General features: G+C 45.3%; 1 protein-coding gene across 3 annotated transcripts in view; it reads right to left on the reverse strand.

Annotated features, from left to right (window-relative positions):
* Window positions 1-20933, reverse strand: part of MICU3 (mitochondrial calcium uptake 3) — a 131905-nt gene extending 110972 nt beyond the window's left edge. Inside the window, exon 1 of one of the 3 annotated variants that reach the window (XM_083169858.1) lies at window positions 20397-20933. In XM_083169858.1, the coding sequence (XP_083025984.1) occupies window positions 20397-20732 (336 nt within the window). In that variant the 5' untranslated portion in view covers window positions 20733-20933. The remainder of the gene's footprint in view (window positions 1-20396) is intronic. The other 2 variants (XM_083169849.1, XM_083169840.1) reach the window with 2 other exon arrangements.
* Between the last annotated feature and the right edge of the window lie 1818 nt (window positions 20934-22751).

The raw sequence follows: 22751 nt of genomic DNA on the forward strand, positions 1-22751 counted from the left end.
CTAACGATGTGCATATGATCAACACACAATCTGCGGTCGGATCGGCTGATTCTGCTGCAGGAGGCAAAACCGCCAATGCGACATACGAGCTGACGGGAGCGCGCATCCAATCGTTAACGACCACAATCGTGAGTAAAAAACAAACGATAGTGATAAGATTCATGCACAACCGTCGTTAAGAACGACGAATTGTACCCTAATCTTGCATGAATCTTTCTGGTGTGTATGGGGCCTAAGGTCACCCCCTAGACTCTGAAGAATGGGAGGAAATATGGGATAATGCCGCCTCCAGCTCGATCTGTGTGAAGACCAAAGAAAACATATATAAACTCCTATATCGTTGGTATTACGTTTCCTCCCGATTACAAAAGATGTTCCCAGATTCCTCAGATAGGTGCTGGAGAGGATGCGCAGCTGAGGGAACCTTTATGCACATCTAGTGGTCCTGCCCGAAAATTGCTCACATTTGGAAAGAAGTAATCATTTTACTTTCAAGCTTGTTTGGTATTGCCGTCCCCCTCGACCCCAGGTACTTTCTTCTTCCTTTAAACCTCCCCATGCTTACTTACCATCAGAACAAACTACTTCGCCACATATCTGCTGCCATGACATGTAAAATAGCGGTCGACTGTAAAAAAATCCTCCCCAGCCCCCCTTCAAGCAGTAATCTCCCGTATCTGGTATATTCATAAAATGGAATACATGACGGCCATCATACGCCACTCCACTAAGAAATTTCATAAGGTCTGGTCTCCCTGGCTCTCTTCTGAAAATCCCCCCCCCCCCAGTTGATTGTTAGGATTGGAGGTCACCCCTCCACCCCCTCTTCCCCAATGTCTCAGCCCCTTCCCTCTCCCACCTAAATCCTCTTCTCACCACTCTCCTCTTTTTCTCTATTGCTCTCCTAACTCTCTCACCCGCCTCGCTAAGATTCTCCTGCTGGCAGCTAGCCACACTGCCATTGCGAGGCCCCTTTCTCTCTCATTTCTTTATATAAAATGTTTGGATCACACCAATGTTTAACAATAATGATTTGCATACTTATTGTTGTTCTTGTACTTGACCAAGATTGTATTTATCTGTGATTCGCCCAATAAATTGTGTTTAAAAAAATAATTAAAAGGTATTGCCAAAGTGATCACATAGAGTTTATTTCAGAAGTATCTAAAATTTGGTTTTGCCTAAGAAAGTGATAGGCAAAACTGATTCAGTTCGGGGTCCACATTGAGCAGCCCTCTAATGTCAATAGTAACTTAAATGAACAATTTATCAATTGAAGAGATGCCTGTTTATAATAAGATATCAGCAGGCCATTTAAATTAGCATCATAAGCTACATCAAACAAGCAGGTAGGTGCTGGAGTATGCAAACTAGGGCACAGAAGACCTCTTGTTGTCCACTACCAGCCTACACTATAATATATATATATGCACCTGCAGCCCATATACTGATGAAATGCCTATGGTAGAAGGTTACATTCAACTTACCAAGAACCCTAAATTTAGCAGTCCTCCTTTGCCATCACCAACTTTAGCCAAACCTTGGTCGCCAATCACCCTTGCAGTAACCACCTGTTTGTCCACACCCTAATCCAATTTATTTATCACACCCCTACATTGCAATGTGGTTAGTCTAGTTGCACAGTAACTTGCACTTTGTTACTTTATTCCCAGATCCGCAGTCAGCCTTGGAAATACATTAAAGCAATGTAAAACTGAAATTGCCGGATTAGTACATACAATCACTTCCTACTCTGCAGTGAAGTACTCATCTAGAATTAGTGTACAGTTACTGTCCGGTGGAATGGCTCACACTTGAACACTAGCTGCTTTATGCTGGTGGTCACTCATGCATTAGGACATGGATTATTTTCCAAAGTCCTTAGTATTGGCCATATATAAATGTAGTTCACAGTAATAATTGTGTTGGTCAGAGATCATATAAGATAGTAGAGCCCAGTGATTTACCCTAACATGCTGTTTTATGTGGACACTGAACTCTATAAATGTATTGTTAAAGCAGGATTGGCAGTATGAATTAACATTTTCTGAATTCAGAATTATACAGAAAACAATTAAACTGTATATAATGTGAGACATTTGCTGCTAAAACATCTAAGGCGGTAGTCAATGCCGCAGGTGAGGGGGTTTGTGTGGCCCGCTGCACATAGTGGTGAACCCCGCCGTTTTGACGCACTCGCTGTTTCTACATCGCTGAAAAGAACCAGCGAGGTGGAAACAGCGAGTGTAGGGGGATCAGTTAAATACTGACCGTGAGCTATGACAGCGAACCATCGGCACTGCTCACCGACAGAGCTCGCCCTTTGGCAATGAATATTCCCCATTGGCTATGATGCATTTTTGTTTGTATGTTTCCTAGCTACTAATTTACAGTGATAAACTGGAATGTACAGTTGTGTTTTGGTAATTTAGAAAATTATGAAAAGCGAACGAATTTGATAGTTTCACCATCAAGAGGGAGAAGTATACACTGGTCCATCTCCAGTACTCTATAAAATCCAACATAAATTAGACACTATACTAGGATCAACTGAGAGATCACTATATCAAGTAAAACTTTATGACAGATCATTTATTTTAATTAAAAATACATTACCATATGGTTAAAAATATAACAAATATTAACCATTGCTTTGCTATGTCTAAGACATTGTTTACTGGCCACTACACATAAAATCCAAATAAAATTATATTTAAAAATACTACTAACCTACTTTTACATATGGATTTCTGTATTAGGAGCTCCTTAGAATGAAAGATAATTAAAGTACTCTACTAATTGTTAGGGAAGATATTTTCTGAAACACAGCAGACTTCCTGTCATTAATGACTGATGGAAACTACAGGTAGCCATCTTTAGCCATCTTGTGCCAAAAATGACTGGAAGCAAAAAATAGTTCAACATGAAACCGTTACCAATTAAGGTTGTAATATTTAGACAGAAACAGACAAAAATACATTTTAATATGTCTATATTTATCAACCGGGCACGGAACAAGCAGCAGTGTGATGGCAAATACCTTGGATACAAACAGAAATACTAAAACCAGTTGTGTTTATCTTAGAACACAAAATGACTTATAATACGTACATTGAATGTCACAATTACATAATCCAGAGACAATGTGTTCTGTGTATAAACATAGCTGGGATTATGGAACAGCTCTGTAATTTACTACAGTATATACTATTGATTGGAAGCCTGGTCCCTCTTACTGGGATGCAGTTACGATCCCGGCGGTCGGGATCCCGGCGTTCAGAATCCCGACGCCGGAATCCCGACCACCGAAATACCGACACATTCTCCCTCCTGGGGTGTCCACGACACCCCTGGAGGGAGAATAAATTTGTGTGCCGAGCGTAGCGAGGCACCGGGCCCGCTGCGTGGCGAGCGCAGCGAGCCCGCAAGGGGGGGCGATCCACGTCCCCCCCTTGTCGGCATTTCGGCTGTCGGGATTCCGGCGTCGGGATTCTGAACGCCGGGATCCCGACCGCCGGGATTCAATACTGAATCCCTCTTACTTCTTTGTTATTGTCCAATATCAGTTGTCCAATCTCAGTTTTCTTACTGTTCAATAACAGTTTTGATCACAAATTCTAAAGTGCAATGGAATATGTTGGCATTATACAAAAAAATGTAAATAATAACGTGAACAAATTTAAATTCAAATGAAACACTGTATTTTATTACTACAAAACATAAATATGTGTACTGAATGACTATGATAATCATTTATGTGATGAGCTTTACAATAACAGAAAATATCCCTGGTTTAGGCGAAGAAACTGGAAAGCTACCACCGTTCCCTCTGTTGCGCTGTGCTGTGTACTTTTGTTCTACCAAAAGTCCAAGAAAATCCAGCCTGAGTAACAGAGACAGTACAACTACTGATAGTTACCTGCTGGTATGATATTTGGTGCATACATCTAAATTCGAGTTTAAAGGATAAGTCCAAATTTCTTCATTATGTTTTCCACTAACACCTGAGGAGGCCTGCCAAATTGGGAGAAATGTGTCAGTCCTACTTCCTTGCCAGGGATACCCACCAGATACTATTTATAGTAGAACTTTCCACTGTGCATTTTCTTTTTCTGGTAAGGGAATTTCACTTTTGGAGATGTTTTCTGGGGATCTGAAATAGTCACTAAGGGGATGATTCTGCGTTGGCAGCAAAGCAAAGAGCAAATAACTGCACTTTGGCAATGCCACAACAAGGGGGCACTGCTCTCTGTGCTTGCCCAAACCCTTATACCGTGATGTAAATATGGCACAACTAGGGGCATTGCCACCGATACCGCAGCCAAATTTGGTAAACAGAGCACTGCCAGTGGCGTTCTAAGGACCAGTCACCCTGCATGCCACATACAAAAAACATAGGGGAGCAACGATGCCGCCCACAGAGCCCCCGTTGTTTTTGCATTTCATTAATGTACATAATACAACTCCCAGCTACTGTGACATTTGCATATATTCACACGCCCCCTTTGTACTAATTTGCAGCTCTGAATGTATTTCCATACATATCTCAATCTGGCCCATAATCCTGATTTGGCACCTAGATAGGTATAACATCAAAGCAAATCCTCACAACAAAACATGTAACTAATTAGCATATTTCTGTATAAACAGGGATGGATAAATAGGAGGCACATCAAAGCCCCCCCCCCTCACAATATACTGTAGACATGAATCAATCAGCCAAAGAAATAAAAAGTGGCCTTTCCAACTGTATAGTCGTAAACAGAGAGGAATTAAAAGGCAAACTTGTGAATTTCACTAAGAAAGGCCCCTTGTAAAAATGTTTTTACCTTCTGATCAAATATTTTTTTTTTTATTAATTTATGGGTGGTAATTTGAATGTATTATTTTGAAGTGATTTATTTTAGAAGAATGTCAATGAAAACAGATTATTTTAAACATGTGCAAAGGAGAACACGGTTATATTTGCCACACCACCGTAGTATTTCTACGATTTTTGCTCTGGTTCTGGTTGTGAAAGGATCCCCGAAAGAATAACCTGGATCCGGTGACTCGGGATTCCAACCCTGGTGGCTACCAAAGTTGTACACAGGAAGGTTGGTTACGGTATAAGAGATAGACAATGTCTAGGTCGACAGTCACTAGGTCGGACACTAATGGTCGAGAGTGACTTGGTCGATACCTTGAAATGGTTGACGCACCATGTCGACAATGAGAGGTCGAAGCAAGCTTAAGGCTGACCTGGGCATGGTCGACACCCACAATGTCAACATGCGGTTTTCAAATTTTTATGTTGACATGGACACTGTATACATGTACAGCGTACCGACGCTTGGCTCGCTACGATCTCTATGCTTCGGGAGAACCAAGTCGGCCTACACCAAAATACATGAAAAACGCATGTCGACCTTGTGGATGTCAATCATGACCAGCTTATATCGATCTTCTAAAGCATCTAAAGCAAATAGCTAAATGGTAAATGATAAAGAAGGCCCCAGAAATGCTGGAGTCCTGTAGGAAGGACTTTGGGCCCTTCTCATGACCCTACATATAAAAGGCTAGACATGCTGTGAGATTACTTTTAGAGACCAGCACACTGCATAAGCGACCCTACTATAGAAGTCACAAGTATCCACCGTGGCAAAAAAGGCACCTCATAAAAAATGTCTGGGTTCTACAAAAACCTGTTTGCCACTGCTCTGTCAGCTCCTCCTGCTCTAAGCTATTTGGAAATAACAGTCACTGGGACAATTTGCACCAAGGCTTGTTACAAAAGAGTTCATGCAGTTTTACAAACTGCTTAGAGTACAAGAACCCTGACAATGGGCAACAGCTAAATAATGCGACTTCATGTGAACTGACACCTCCAGCTGTCTGTCTCTCCTGGGGGTCAATATACAAACTGGAGACAATGACTGGATGGCTGGAGTGAACCCTTTCTAAAGAAGACATTTAGGTATATATCCTACAAATGAATGAAGACCATTTAAAATACACACAAAACAGATTAATGTTAATGGGAGCTGGCATTTGAAAGCATTCTAAATGTAGGCAGGCTAATTAAATTAACCTGTCCCTGAATATTCAGTGTCCTAGATTAGCTCCCCTAGGTAAACAGAAATGTGAAAATCAGCTGAACAATAAACCAGCAATTACTACTTATATCCTGTGAAATGAAAAGGAAGATCAATTGCTACCATACTTGCCTACCCTCCCGGAATGGCCGGGAGGGTCCCGCAAATCGGGTCCCCCTCCCGGTCCCCCAGGAAGGGGGGCAAGTCTCCCGCATTTCCCTACAGCCCCGGCTCCCCCTCTCCCCGCGGTCTAAAAACTATGACTTTTGCGGGTCCGCGGGGAGGGGCTAAATGACGCAATTCGCTGCATTTCGCGGCATTTTTAGCCCCTCCCCCCACCCACGGACCCGCAAATTGAGGCTTCAGCCCATCATGGGGCGGGGCTTGATGACATCACCCGTGCCCCGCCCCCAAAACGAAGCCTCTACCCGCCCCCTTTCACTCCTCTCCGGGCTTCTCCCGGAAAGGAGTATGCCAAAGTCGGCAAGTATGATTGCTACTTTCAATGCAAACATTTTTTAGGCTATAGAAATGCATCAAATAGTCTTACTGTATATGCAAACGTTCATATACTTAGTGCGTGATGTCATACTAATATACCTGGCAGAGTGCCTACGCAGCAGTAATGGGAAATTCTTATCCCACAGGTTCTCAAACTCGGTCCTCAGGACCCCACACAGGGGATACGGTCATTAGGTCTACAACAACTAGGTCGACAAGCATTGGGTCGACACATCTAGGTCAACAGGCAACAGGGTCGACATGGGTTTAGGTCGACATGGGTCAAGGTCGACAGGTCATTAGGTCGACATGGGCAAGGTTGACAGTCAAAAGGTCAACATGGGGTTTTTCACTGTTTTTTGAGCGGACATGTGCTGACAGGCGGTATTTCATGCCCTACCATCCACTAGGGCAGGAAAGGCCAACCTGTGGCTCTCCAGATGTTGTCAGACTACAAATCCCAGCATGCCTTGCCACAGTTTTAACACTCCCTTATAGCAAAACTGTGGCAAGGCATGATAGGATTTGTAGTTTGACAACATCTGGAGGGCCACAGGTTGGCCAGGCCTGCACTAGGGAATGGTGGAAGAATAAAATAGTGTGATGAGTGTAAAGAGGCACTGTGCCCGAAGCATGGTGAGCAAAGCGAGCTATGTGAGGGGATGCGGTGCACTTGAAACTGTGTCCATGTCGACTGTGTCTACATTCGGGTAAAAAAACAGTGAAAACCCCCATGTCGACTTTTTGACTGTCGACCTTGTCCATGTCGACCTAATGCTTGTGTCGACCTAATGTCCTGTCAACCGAGACCCATGTCGCCCTTGACCCATGTTGACCTAGACCCATGTCGACCCAATGCTTGTCAACCTAGTTGTTGTAGACCAAACGATCCACACACCATGTTTTGCAGGTCTCCTCACAAATTCAAGTGAAAAATGTGATAGTCAGTTATATGTGCAACTGTTGTGTGACCTGGAAAATGTGAACTTGAGGACAGAGGACAGAGTTTGAGAATCACTGGCTTATCCAAAACCAGTAGCTGTTAGAAAAATTAAACGGTTATGGGTTCATCCTACACATCTCTATCACTCCTCATTATCACCAGAAGTCACCAGTGCATGCCTCATTACTGTCATGTAGTACTATCCCCAACACAAGCTACAAGTGTTATATAACTACTGTATATACAAAGTGTTACCTACAGCTCTCCAGTTGTGGGATCATTTGGGCACAGGTAGTTTCATGTAATTTTGTATGTAACAAATTTGCATTGTATATACAGTATACCCCATAAATGCACAGTGATGTGCAATATGCTGGCGGTTTATACAAAAACAAAAAAGGGTACTTGTGTAGTTTCACGGCGCCATACAATATCGCATGCGATGCATGCGATGCGATGGGACCCGATTTTCATGGAAAATGGGACCTTTTCATACCCCCACTATCCAACTACGCATGGAGTTGATTTTATATAGTGTGGTGAGCGCAGCGAGTCACCGAGCCCGAAGCGTGGCGAGCGGACGTGGATGACGTTACATGTATTGCGCGCCGCAAACTCTCTGTGCCAGGTAAAAAAAGTTTCAAGATGGAAGATTTGTGTGTCATCTAAAGGCCCCCATACAACAGAACGATACTGGACCCAAACTTCCAATCTCGACTTGTCGTGGTACGGATTGTGTGCACAGGATAGCACGATGCACACTCCCACTTGTGAGTTTGGCCCTCAGATCAGACGCGCTGCACGTCTGATCCGTCGGCTCTCACCATGGTTGTACAAGCGATTACATGTGCTTTTAAGCACATACGATCGCTCGTTCGACTGCTCCACAATCTGCATACGAACAGGGTCATATGCAGGCCGCCCTGGTGTATGGCAATATAATATGTCAAATGCATAGTGACAAAAATTCACACATATGTAAATTTCCATCCTCTTGTGGTAACAGGCTAGATGACAGATACAAAGAACTACAAGCTATTTCTGGGGCCAGACTATACTGTTCTAGATGTGTATTAATCACTAATTGGCAGCAGCTCTGTACTAGATAAAAGCATGGTAATTAGATTACAGATGAAGTGAGGAAACTACTACAAGCTACTGGTCAGTAAAGATTTGCACTGAATAGTGATAACACGTAGTAACACTTGCAGATTAACACCTAGGTCTTGATACAGTTTAACACTGACATAAGATTTAACACATATAATGAATCTATAAGTAGATTGGCGAGCTTTAGTTAAATGGTTGCAAACCTGATATTTGCAGTACATTAGGCTTACAACGGTTAGAAGTCAGGTGCTCTTGTTCTGCACCTGTACAGTGAAGGTGGAACAACGATACCATAAGTGGATTAAACCACAGGTTAAGAATGTACATAACAACACTGGTATCTGTTTTTGTCACAATGACAACCAATTACCATACATGTTCCGACATTGCACCTTGTATAGGACAATTTCACAGCAACAGTAAAAAACGTACTACTTCTTGTAGTGTTTTGGGCAATTCAACCACTAGATTTAAAGTAGCAAAAAAGTTGAAAATTAAAACCAACCTCGGTTTTGCCTTTAAAATAATTTTCGTTTTAAATCTAACAGCTAAAGCTGGGTTACACATACATAGATATATCTGCAAATCAATTGACCCATTGTTTTGGCTAAAAAATGTGAGTTATGAAAGATATGATGGGACCCAGAAACTGTGAAGTAGGACCCAAATCAGGAGTTCTGAGGACACACGTTATTTTGGTTTTAGCACAGACTGGGGACATTTACTAAGATGGGAGTTCTATTTCACATGGGATTTTGTTATGGGCAACCAATCAGAATCTATTTATTTATTTAGCACCTTCTAGTAGATAATAGATAGTATCTGATTGGTTGCCCATAGCAACATCACACCTGAACTCCCATCTTAGTAAATTTCCCCCACTGTATGTTCACCAAAATGGGATCAGCCACAAAACTGATTTAACACCTGTCATCTGCACAATCTTTCCACTAGACAAGCTGGGTTGGCACCGGATTTTGTACCCAGGTGCGACTCGGCTTGCAAACCCTTTCCCACTAGTCTCCTGACCTGGCATAATGGCGGGCGGGTGGCGTCATTGGGAGGCGGCGCCGGGGAAGTGCTGTGAGATGAAAGTACCTCTCAACGGCGGCTTTTACATTACAGTGAACCGGTCGCATCGACCTAGGTTACCTGTTTCCACTGCCCCTGGATCCGGGAGCATCCCGGGTCCAACCCAGGTAACTACCCGGGTTGGAGTCCCGGGTCAGTCGACCCAGGATTCACATATGCAGGGTGGACTTAGGTTATTGCCGGTTCCTGGAGGTGACATTATCACAAGTGCTGGTAAGCTAGCTAGGGACCTGGATCAAGCCAGGAAGCTACACGGGTCGGACTCCTGGGTTATTTTTCAGTGAGCCTTTTCCACTGAGCAGCGATCCTGGGTTGGCTCAGGATTGACCTAAGTTATTGCAGGAGTGGAAAGGGAGTATAACTGGGGTAATAATTAGTTGCCAGTGATCAAATGAGACTATCTTTAAAACCTGGACTGTTGGGGGGTAAATTTACTAAGATGTGAGTCCTATTGAAGATGGGATGTTGCCATAGCAACCAAGTGGGCAGGAATCCGGTGATGTTAGCTGCCCGCCCCCTGCCCCCGTGTCATCGGCCCATTACCATGAACACCCATGAAACGCTAGGCGTTCCCATATGCTAATGGGCCGCACCGCCGCCCCTGCGCAGTTTATGCAGGCACATGTGCAGAAATGCGCATGCACATTCAAAAACATTGCCCCTGTGCGAATGCATATGTTTTTGCGAATGAACCTGAATAAGGTCCCAAGTGTCATTGATTGTACATGCAGCTCAATCTGACAATATATGTTGATCTGGGTGCTGGAAACCTGTTATGACCATTATGAAATCACATAAAGGTATCTTTTATGGGTTCATTTGGGTGATTTCAAACCTTTATGTGAACCCATAAAAGATACCTTTATGTGATTTCATACTTCCCACATATTGTGAGTGAGGATATGCTTCTGGTACTCCCTTTTTGCAGCATTCAGCTATTATTCTTTTGAACCCACAGTGATTTACTTTTTCCATCTGTCTTTTTTACCCCTTTTTATGAGCACCTACTAAGATGAGATCGCCATAAAAAGCACCAGTGGGCATAACAAACTTCCAGCACCCAGATCAACATTATATCTTGTTTTCTCGATTCGTCTTCCAGAGGACTGTTGCGGTGGTCCTCATCTTAATGATTGGCTGCAGGAAGTAACGTTTGCGCTTTGGGACTATTTCCAACTCTGTTTTTTTTTCAATCTGACAATATCATCAGTGACTAAGTTTGTAGTGGGGGGTTTGGTGATGTCACTGACAGATATCCCGAACGAATGTGTGTGCACCACAGGAAGTGCTCAGTGTGTACTCAGCTTTAGCCCGTCGTAAAATAGCCAAAACGGCACCATGTGTATGCACCTGACACAAGTGAGAAGCTTTGGTTACATGCAGAAGATATTACTGTAGCCAAACAGGTACATCTATTCTCTGCAAAGCATATATATTAAAGATTCTGCTTTTCTACTAATGACGGTTTGGATCAGAATCATCGAATAGACAGTATCTAGGTTGACAGTCAATATGCCGACATCAAAAGGTCAACATGCCCTTGGATCGGCTTTAACAAAAGGTTGACACTAGCAAAAGGTAGATATGACAAGATTGACACGTGAAAAGGTTGATATACGTTTTTCACTTATATTTGGGAGTCAATGTCGGCAACTGAGCATGTGGACCCCAATTAGTGTTGTGCTTACCCATGTATGGCTTGATTCGGTCCACTAGCACTGTGTTCGGCACAAGTAACCATTCCCAATCGGAATCCACGTGGATGTTAAAAAAAAATAAAATTCCATTTGTCAATGTGCGACTTGTGCATGGCGACCTACGGACTTGCCACCTATAATGCAGATCCCCTAATGACATGTGAACAATGAGCTCTGGCCTTCAGCTCTCTTATGTTATTACCATTCAAAATGTAAAGAAATCATATTTCTCTGTTTTGAATTAAATTTTGTTGATATGATTAAAATGGCAATAATGCCGTAACAGCCTCCAGCCACAGTATAGCCCAACTGCTATGGAAATATTAGAATTATTCATAGTGTGCTACCTGATCTTACCAGGGATTCTACACTGGGTTCCCTTTCAGGTGCAACATTTGAAGCCGACTATCTGATTACCACAGGCTGGTGAAATACATATGAACTCTGACTACAGTTAGAAGCCTATTTATCAAATAACGGTTTGCAGGATATTCCCGAAAACAGATGCTTTAAGGGGACACCCACAAATATTGCGGATTCTCTAAATATAAGGAGAGACCACAGCAGATATCTCCATATCTACCGCCGCCCCCTCCATTTCCGACAGCCGCCACAGCCTACATAGGTTTCTATGGGGGTGGTCAAACTGTCAGATTTACCAAGCTCCGAAATGCTAAGCATTCCAGAGTCTGGATCCACCAGCTAACGCCATCTGAAGACAGTGCTAGCCCGCTGTTGCATACTGCGTGACCTGTATTTCCAGTGGTCTGTACTCTGTGCATGCGTGGTAGAGGAAAGAAGTGATTGCTGATCACTTAATGCCAAACACTATGCTGGCACCGGCTAATTTTGGAGCCACTGTCCCCGAGAGTCGCTTTTGGTACAGTCAGGCAGTATACAAGATCTTATTGCCTTGAATAATGGCAAAAAGAAATTACAATTATTGGATCTAAAACCCAATAATTGCTAAATACAGTGTATGTCCTAAATTGTGATATATACGGATGATTGGCGATGGGGATGCTGGCATCCCAAATGGGGGAATCCAGACAGGGGTCAGGAAAGTATACTTATTCAGAAGGGATGAGGGAAGGGGAGGTTGGTAATCCACACACAATTATTTTGAAATCCCTCTTATTTTGGGGATTTTGGAGGACCGCCTTTTTTTAATTGTGATGCGGCGGGGGTGCTATCCGGGCAAGCAGTGTACAATTTTAGTCAGGAAGATAAGAAAAAAGATTTGCACTATGGATGCACTCCAAAGAGAGGAAAACTCAATTTTTTATCTTTTTTAAAACTTTAAACTTTATTGAATTCTTTGTTAAAAGATAAGGGGGGAGGTTCTCTCTGTGTTCGTTCAGCTTATAAATTCACAGGTAGTCTCCCTCCTTATTTTAGTGAAATGCTTAAGAGGTTAAAATTGATTCAGACACACATTTAAAAACAAACATAACATGAAGTACCTTTAATGCATCTGGAAAGAGAAAAGAGTGTGTATATAGATTTAAAATAGAATAGGCTTATTGTTCAGTGTCTTACTGCAGTTTTACAATAAGATATGACACTGTACCTAGGTTTATTATTATATACAATGTATCTATTTAATGTATTATATACATCGTACATAATAATAAACCAAGGTACAGTGTAAACTCCTATTTATTGCTGGAAAGCAATTATACGGCATTACTAATACCACTTTTACACCAAAACTGCCGGGTCGCATCCGGGTCCAAAAACCAGTTGGGGGGCAGTTGTTCCCTTTTACACCGCTGTCCCCCGGCATCATGCTGGGTAGGGGACGCCAGTGAATTTGGGCCATGAGCCGGCGCTCGGTGATGACATCATCTCCAAGCACCGGGAAACCCGCCAACCGTCACCCCCGCAATGCCTGCTGACACCCCCACAATGACGACCGACACGCTGGGGGCAAGTCCAGGTAAGCTGCTGGGCTGCCCCCAGCCTCCGTGCACCCCCAGCCTTCGTCCATGAGGTGAATGGATGCCGCACACAGGCATCCATTCACCTCTGCTGCTGTCTGCATAGTACCACAGACAGCAGCGGAGGCTGTATGCAGCCCCTGCCCAACCTCCAGACTGACCTCAGGGCGCTGCAGTCTGGAGGTTGGTGCTCCCTGATTGGAGGAAATGGGTCCCTGGGTCGGATGACCCGGGTTACCCGTTTACACGGCCCCTGACTCCGGGGAAGCCCCGTGTCCGACCCTGAACATTTCCTGGGTCGGACACCGGGTAACAGGACCCGGGTTATTTTTTATTTGCCCTTTTACACCAAGCCCCGTCCCAGACTGGAGTGGCAATAATCCGGGTCACGGCTCTGGTGTAAAAGGGGTATGAGACTCACTCATTACAGTAAGTCAATAGGAGTTAATTAAGAGTGGAATTGATAGGCACACATACACAGTACGCCCACGCCTGCAAACTTTTAAACCACATCCCTACTGTGTTTGCCCCACTTATTTGTTGTGTGTGTGTTTTATATACTTCGCAATTTGTATTTATTATTGAATAAAGGTTACATTTTATGTGTATTATATCTTCTTGGTGCATCACATCGTGACAATCCTTTTTTCAATATACCGATTAAGTAAAATATTGTCCAGTGGTAGCACACCCCCATCAACTTATAATTAAAAAAAGGATCAAATTTGAGATCAACATTTTAGGGGGGTCGTTCAATGTATTCAAATTACTTTGCTAAACCCCTAATCTTGTGCGGTTGACTTCCTGTAGCTATACCTAGATATTAGTAGGCCCCATAGCAAAAGTTTGTAAGGGCCCCCTATTTAGCAACTGATAGTGAAAAATGTTTGTAAAACATATTAGTTAGACAGCACAGATGGCCCCCCTTCAGCTCTGGGCCCCATAGCAGCTGCACCCCTTGCACCTATGGTAGTTACACCCTTGCCTAAACCTAACCTCCCAATCCCTGCCTTGGTTACTCATCATTCGACATCCCAATTGTTGTGGGGATTTTGTTGGCGGTCTCTCAGCAGTAATGGAGACTACGGTTTCGGTGTAGGGAACGCTTGCATCCTGACTGCTGGGATGCTGAACTCATCCCCCTAAATCTTATCAGCACTAATAAATAATAGCAAGGTTTGGATACTCACAACAAGGACTATCCCTGGGACTCTCACTGTATTGTAAGACTTGACTAGTGTTTCAAGAAATATTAACCCTTTGAGTGAATTGGTCAAAAAGGTGGGAAAATTGGCAAGCAAACATTTGTATTCAACATAATGACCTGTAATGTTTACCTTGTATAGGAAATATAATCTTTTTTTACACCTCATTTTTTAAATTTGAATTTATATAACAAATGTGAGGGGCGCTGGCATTTTTAGTGGATATTTTCAACATCTCTCACAGAGATGTTGGCACTCAAAGGGTTCAGTACATTACGCATTAACATAATTTATTTCTAGGTTATTATGACCTCCGTGGCAATTTGCCACTTTAACTCTGCTAACAGAAGGTTCTCATTGCTGTAAGCAGGTGTACAGCTAGATCATCAAATGTCACAGACTCAGCAACAGGGACGTCATCATTACTGTTGCAGTGAATCAGGTCTGTCTAGCACATACAGTATATTGTGAAAATATATATATACTATATAATAATGTAGTGGTTCCCAAATATTCTAGAATATCAGCATTTGTTCAAGGCACCCATACTCAAAAAGTTTCTTATGGATAAATAAAAAAAAAAGTAAAGTGTGCTTAATTGTCACCCTCAGGTTCAGTTATGTGGTGGGGAACATAGCTGCGATTCTAATTGTCAATACATTTTATGATTGGCAGCCACCAGCACTGGTTTTACCTATCACTTTGATCAAAAATAAATTGATTTGGTCGTGAATCCCCTACACGAGGAACCCTTGCAAACATCCCAGGGTGCCTAGGCACACAGTTTGGGAGCCACTGTATTAATGGCTTGCAGTAATATATTATTAACTCAAACTAATAAAATGATACATACACCAGTTATGCATCATACAAAAATTAATAAGATACCTATAATAGGATAGGGCTTCTGCAAGCCATGGGTATGTAGTGAAGTTATCAACGGTCAGAATGTGGACAGTGGCAAGGAGACAACGTTATGTTAAAGCCAGCATAAAGCTGTGCGCCCTTGATATGTAACTTTTATTAGCTTTTTGTATACTTCATTGAAATATAAAAAATCCAGAATGTGCAAGAAAAAATAAAGTGTGATTCAAGTAAAATTTAAATTGGGCTGTGTGTCACTCCCTTGTTGTGTGTGTTATTTTCCTTTTTAATTAGTTCAATGAATTATATGGTTGTGCCCACCCTTGCCAGTCAGTATGTGCTGCCCGTACTTTTTTTTAACTAGGATTGCATTGCATCTAGTTCAAAACGCACAGTGCACATTGCACGGTGTATGGGCACCTTTAAAGCTTACCTACAACATTGACTTCAGTTAGGATTTAATAGCCATCCAATGCCTGACACCACCAGAAGTCACACATAGCTGTCAGGGAGATTTATATTCTAGGCTCAGACTCAGGCAGCTGCATCTGTTTACAGGTTATGTATGCATAGACTGACAGAGCAAACAGGAGCCTGTCACCTCTCGCATGTGAAGAAAATATGTCCATGCATTTAGAATCTATGGATTGGACATTAAATCCCAACAGCGGAATTCTGTAGACCAGAATGCCGACAGATCCCAGTAAGCATTTTAGCCATACTCCTAACCCTAATCACCCCTCAGCGAAGCCTAACCCTAACCCCCCCCCCCCACACACACACACACACGAAGCATAGCCATAACTCCTCCTCTCCCTGCAGCCTAACCCAGTGGCGTAAGTTCATCCCAGTTACCCGGAGGCAAGGTGTATATTGGTGCCCCCCCACCACCACCACCACCACACACACATACAACGTTATATAAAATTTTAATCTGTGTATACTATATAGAGAGAGAAAGAGAAAAAGAGATGGAACACATATATATTTCAGAACTCAGCCACAGAAGCGATATCAATGGCTTTCAATGAAAGGATTTAAACTTGCAGGGGAGAAGAAGTGCCCCCTTCGGAGCAGGGGTGTGGTATAGGGTTGCAACAAAGCCCCTTGCGGGCACATGGGGGGCGTGGATCTCCACAAGGGAGAATAGCTGGTGGCTGTCGAGATCCTGTCTGTCGGTGTTTTAACAGTCGGGATCCGGATGTTGGGTAAATGACTGTCGGGATCCCGACTGTTGGCAGGGCCGGTGTTACCACTAGGCAGCTGCCTAGGGCGCTGCCCACTAGAGGGCGCCTCTTTGCTGGGATGAACATGTATATAAAGTATTTTAAAAGCAATCCAATACACCCTCTATATTTTCTATTTTCAAATATAATATTGCTGCCCAGGCAGTGGCTATGTTGAGCAAGTGACCCGTCACTGGCATCACCAAGCGGGAGAGCCGGCCAACGCCGCCGCCGAGCCGGAGACCTGGCCAGTGGGTCTGCCGAGCATGAGTCTGCGCTAAGTGGGAGCCCTGGCCAGTGGCGGCGCCGAGCAGGAGACCCAGCCAGTGGGAGAAACAAGTCATTAGCAACCTGCATGAAGCAGGAGACCCAGCTGCCAGAGCCGCTGACCAGGTGACCGGCTACTGGTGAAAGGAAGAGTGGGTCCTGGTGAGTGTACCGGGGGAGGGGGCACAAAATTATTTATGGTCACCTAGAACTCTTTCAAACCACACTTCTCCCACCTCTGAGCCCTACTCTTCACTCCCCTTACACAGCCACTGCCACTAGCACAGGAGTGAGGGGGGACAGAGCGAGGTACATACTGTCACCTGTACTGGGAGGGGGGATTAGGAGGAAGATAAAGGAATAGCTGTCAGAGTGGGAGATTCCCTAAACTAAAAATGCGGTAAAACCCCGTTATCTGGGTTTTTACCACATTTTGGGATGCTCGAAGCATCCCCCGCCAGGGTTATCGTGACAGGGGGCATCGCCAGAAAAATTTGGCGATGCCCCATAGAAGCCTATGGGCGTTTGCAGCGAACCACCGCCGCCCCGCATCGACCCCCCCTCACCTGTGTCTGTGCAGCCCAGTGCTGGGCTGCCCGGACCTGTGACCTCCTCCTCCCTGCACTAGCATCCTCTTCCGGGTGCAGGGAGGAGGGAGGAGGAGAGCCCGGTGCAGCAGCAGTGCCGGGTAAGGGAGGGAGGGGGGAGGCGCCGGGAGCTGCCGGGATGGGACCCGCTGTCTCTCACCGCAAAGGAGAGCTGTCCTTTGCCATAATTATCGCATATGTTAGAGCATATGCGATAATGATGTAGGCGATCTGTGGCGATGTGCGGCGGTAAGGGGGCACGGATGTTAGAGCATCCCCCCCATAATCCTTTCAAACCCTGCTCTTCTTCCTTTCACCCCTCACTCACTCCCTGTCTTGATCTTGCTCTCTTTTTGCCACTCTTTTTACTCTCTCCTGCCTGCCATTTTCGCCATGCTTCCCCTCTTTGACAGTCTCACCCTCTTCCCATCCCATCTCTCCAGGGGCGGATCCAGGATAAAATGACAGGGGGGCACCAGGATAAAAGAGGGTTTAGGTGGGGGAGGGGCAGTGTTAGTGGTGCCAGTGTACATGCTAAGAGAGTGGCAGAGAGAGTGTGGGAATGGGATTAAAAATAGGCCCTGGCATTTAAAGTACACGGGCTCACCATGGCGACAAAAGTGAAGGATGCAGTTGTGCGCGCGCCGAAGGCGCGCTCCGGAAAAGGGGGTGTGGCCACTCAACAAGGGGCATGTCCTTGAGTGTAGTGTACAACACCATATACAACTTCTACACATTATGCAACAAAATACTAGACCCCATTATATTCGCCCCTTACACATGATGCCAAATGGAATGAGCCAAAATTCACATAATGCCACACGGATTGAGCCAAAATTCACATAATAACACATGGATTGAGCCAAAATTCACATAATGCCAAATGGATTGAGCCAAAATTCACATAATGCCACATGGATTGTGTCAAAATTCACATAATGCCACACAGATTGAGCCAAATTCAAAAAATGGCACACGGATTGAGCCAAAATTCACATAATGCCACTAGGATTGAGCCAAAATTCACATAATGCCACACGCATTGAGCCAAAATTCACAATACGCTTCATAAACAGGGACATTGTCTGCCAAAGGCACGCATTAAACATTTACACCATAATGTCCATTACATGTTAAGTTACACGCCATTATGTCCATTATGTATTATGCCAAACACCATAATGCCTATTAAAAATTATGCTACATAAGTGCTGCTTATCTCTATGCTCATTGCCAAGGGTTCCATGCTCATTGCCAGAGGTTCCATGCTCGTTGCCATGTGGGATTACATGCTCATTGCCAAGGGAGAATACATGCTCGCGGTAAATGGGGGACAGCCGCCGCCAGGCAGAAGTGATAGCCACTGATAGTGGCAGAGCCTGGTTGTATTCAGAGCACTGCAGGTCCCGGCTATTTGAAATAATACCCCTTTCACACCAGAAAATGCATTCCCAGGTTGGCCCCCTTTACACCAGCCTAATCCCTGCATTATCTGGTGTGAGGGGGAGAGAAAACCACCCCTTCCCCTCTTTAACCAGTTATCTAATTTAACCGGCTATATCATTTACATGAGACAAGTATCATATTGATTTGAGTGGGCTTTGAATGATTTTGGTCCAGTGAAACTGAAACGTTTGGTTCCAAAGTAATCTGCCATCAAAGAACATGAACAGCCATGAAATTACATTTCAAAAATAAAAAAATCGGTTTACATGCAATATCTCTGGAACCGATTGACCGATATGGACCAGCCTGGTATAAGCGATTTGGAATTGAATGAGATCAACCACAAGCTTCTGTGATGCCAGGGAGGGAACTGGCAGCGGTCGGAACTAGGTGGGGGTCGGAATTGGCGGGTCCCATATTATCCTATGGGGAAAAAAACGTTACAGCTTTGCCAGGCGATATCTTTGGTTCCCGGAGGCACGTGCCTAGGTGCCCCCCCCTCCCTGAATCCGCCACTGCATCTCTCCTCCTATCTCTCCCTTTTCTCTTGCTCCCCTCTTTCTCTTTCCATTTCTCCCAGACATAACCATAGTCAAAATCTCATCTGGATCTTATGCAGATTGTACAAGTGTGTACACAGCATAACTCCTGCTCGCACTACACCTTTTCTCTCTCTCTCTTGCACCTCTTTCTTCAACACTCCCTTCAATATAGATATCTTAACTGGTCCCTCACAGCGATGTACCCATAGATTGTAGAACAGAGGTGTGGATGTGTAAATTCAATCAATGTTTCAGGGCTTTAGTACTAGCGATAGTGCGGTAACTGGGAGGGGGCCGTATATTAGAATTTTTGCCTAGGGTGCTAAAAAAACTTCCACCGGCCCTGACTGTCGGGACCCCGTCCGGCATCCGGGAGCAGGAGCCGGCGGCAGATGACTCCATTGCCTCCCAGAGTTCTGACTCTGGCCTAATCCTAACCCCCCCCCCCCCCCAAGCACAGCATAACCATAACTCCCCCTCCACCTGCAGCCTACATCCATGTTACATTCTGCACAAAGCGCTGTCAGCGACCATGCGCACCCTGTTCAGGTGTCAAAAACTAAAGTGGAAAATAAAAAAAATGCAAAAGATAATATATTATTACTTGAAGTACAGTACACAAATCACATACACAGCATGTGTGACACACAGGGGAGAACACTAGGTGGTCAGTCACAATGTGCTGTTGACAGCAAGTGACAGGGGGAAGGTAACAGGTGACAGCATGACAGGGATGTGTCACCAGCACAATGTACCTATCCATCTGCTGTGTGTGCACTATATTATCCCATATACCAGATAGATAGATAGATAGATAGATAGATAGATAGATAGATAGATAGATAGATAGATAGATAGATAGATAGTATATTATTACGTGCCCCTCCTCCTCCTCCTCTTACCGTCTCCTTGGCAGCACTGACAGGCACCAGGATGCTTACTCCCCTCCGGCCTTGCGAACCTGCCTCCGCCTCTGTGACACGGTTGAGTCGCGGCTCCGTGTCGCGATACTGTCGCTCTCCCCAGTGCTGAAGGCTGCCGTTACGATAGGCGGCATAACAAGCCAGCGCCAGTCCTGCCCCGGCCGCCCCGGACACCAGCAGCAGCACGGAGGACGAGGAGCCGGCCGGGGGAGAGGGCCCCGGGTGGCGCAGGGATATAAGGCGTGCGGGGGACGGTGGCCATAGCTGCTGCTGTTGGGCACCGATAGCCCGGAGTAGCCGGCGGAGAGCAGCCATGAGACGGGAATAACAGAGGAGATGGAGCAGGGAGGGGGAGGGGAGGAAAAATCGCGAGAGGAAAATCAGCGGCCCTGCTGCTGTCAGTGTATTACACAGCCCTGCCCTGTCCCAGCTGTGTCCCTGTCCCCAGCCTGTGCCTCACCCCTGCCCTGTCCCAGCTGTGTCCCTGTGCCTCATTCCTATCCCTGCCCTGTCCCCAGCCTTGCCTCATCCCTGCCCTGTCCCCAGCCTGTGCCTCATCATCCCTGCCCTGTCCCAGCCGTGTCCATGTCTCCAGCCTGTGCCTCATCCTTGCCCTGTCCCAGCTGTGTCCATGTCCCCAGTCTGTGCCTCATCCCAGCCCTGTCCCTAGCCTGTGTGCCTCATCCCTGTCATGTCCCTGTCCCCAGCCTGTGTGCCTCATCTTTATGCCCAGCCTGTGTGTCTCATCCCTGCTCTGTCCTTGACCCCAGTATACAGTCATTGGGTCAACCTATATTCGGTCTACATGGCCATATGCCGACATCTATAAAAGGTCGACATGGGCTATAGGTCAACAGGGACTTTGGGTCAACATGCCAAAAGTCGACATGAAAAGGTTGTCATGGTTTTTAAAAGGATTTTTTAAATAAAAAAGGCGTATGCCGTACACTAATACAGGGTAAGTTGACAGAGACACCCCCCCCCCCCCCCCCAAAAAAAAAACAACTTTTTCACGTTGACCTTTTGGCATATCAACCTAAAGTCACTGTCGACCTATAGTCCATGTCGACCTTTTATAGGTGTCATCATATGGCCTATCAACCCAATGAATTTTGAGCTACATTGGGTTTATACCCCTGTCCCCAGCCTGTGTGCCTCATTGCTGTCTCCAGTCTGTGTGCCTCATACCTGCCCTGTCCTTAGCCTTTGTGCCTCATCCCTGTAACAACCTGTGTGCCTCATCCCTACCATGTCTCTGTTCTCAGCCTGCGAGCCTGATCCCTGCTCAGTCCTTGTCCCCAGCCTGTGGCTCATCCCTTCCCTCTCCCGATATGTGGCCTCATCCTTGCTCTGTCCCTGTCTCCAGTATGTGTACCCCATCCTTGCCCTGTCTCCAGCATGTGTACCCAGTGGCGCTGGAACGTTTTTAGGTTGGGGGGGGGGCAAGATATAATCTCATTTTGGCGCCCCCTAAATTGCTATATGTTACCCCCTGATAGTTAATGAAATATGTTTTCATCAATAGTAATAGAGTAACAGAAAAACACTATAGTTTTATTAGTAACAAAATAACATTTGTCCAGCACATGCCCCCACATCCCTCATATGTCCAGCACATGCCCCCACATCCCTCATATGTCCAGCACATGCCCCCACATCCCTCATATGTCCAGCACATGCCCCCACATCCCTCATATGTCCAGCACATGCCCCCACATCCCTCATATGTCCAGCACATGTCCCTATAGCCCTCATATGTCCAGCACATGCCCCCACATCCCTCATATGTCCAGCACATGTCCCTATAACCCTCATATGTCCAGCACATACCCCCACATCCCTCATATGTCCAGCACATGCCCCCACATCCCTCATATGCCCAGCACATGCCCCTACATCCCTCATATGTCCAGCACATGTCCCCACACCACTCATATGCCCAGAACATCAATTGTTCACACACTCCCCATAACTTAATACATCCCCAATGTACATTAACTCAAATTGTGAGCAAGTTTAGAGATCTCCTCAACTTACTTTTTTTGTTTTGCTGCCTGGATCCCTCCCATACACAGCAGGGCAGACACGCTGGCCGCAGCAGGATGGGGTTGGAGCGCGCTGGGGACCTGGATGCTGGATGCCATGCCCATGCGACGCTCGTCGCTGAAGCAGCAGGGGGCGGGCGGCCGCGGCGTCGGACACTGTAAGTGTCAATCAAACACCGCTGGGCAGGGCGGCCGGCAGGGAGGGGACTGAGTCTGACAGGGAGGACGGATGGAGAGACCCGGCGCAGCGGCGCCAGCGCGCATAGCACTGCAGGATATGTGAGTGTAG

Source organism: Crinia signifera, chromosome 1, assembly GCF_055691185.1.
Source record: "Crinia signifera chromosome 1, ASM5569118v1, whole genome shotgun sequence".
NCBI lineage: Eukaryota > Metazoa > Chordata > Amphibia > Anura > Myobatrachidae > Crinia > Crinia signifera.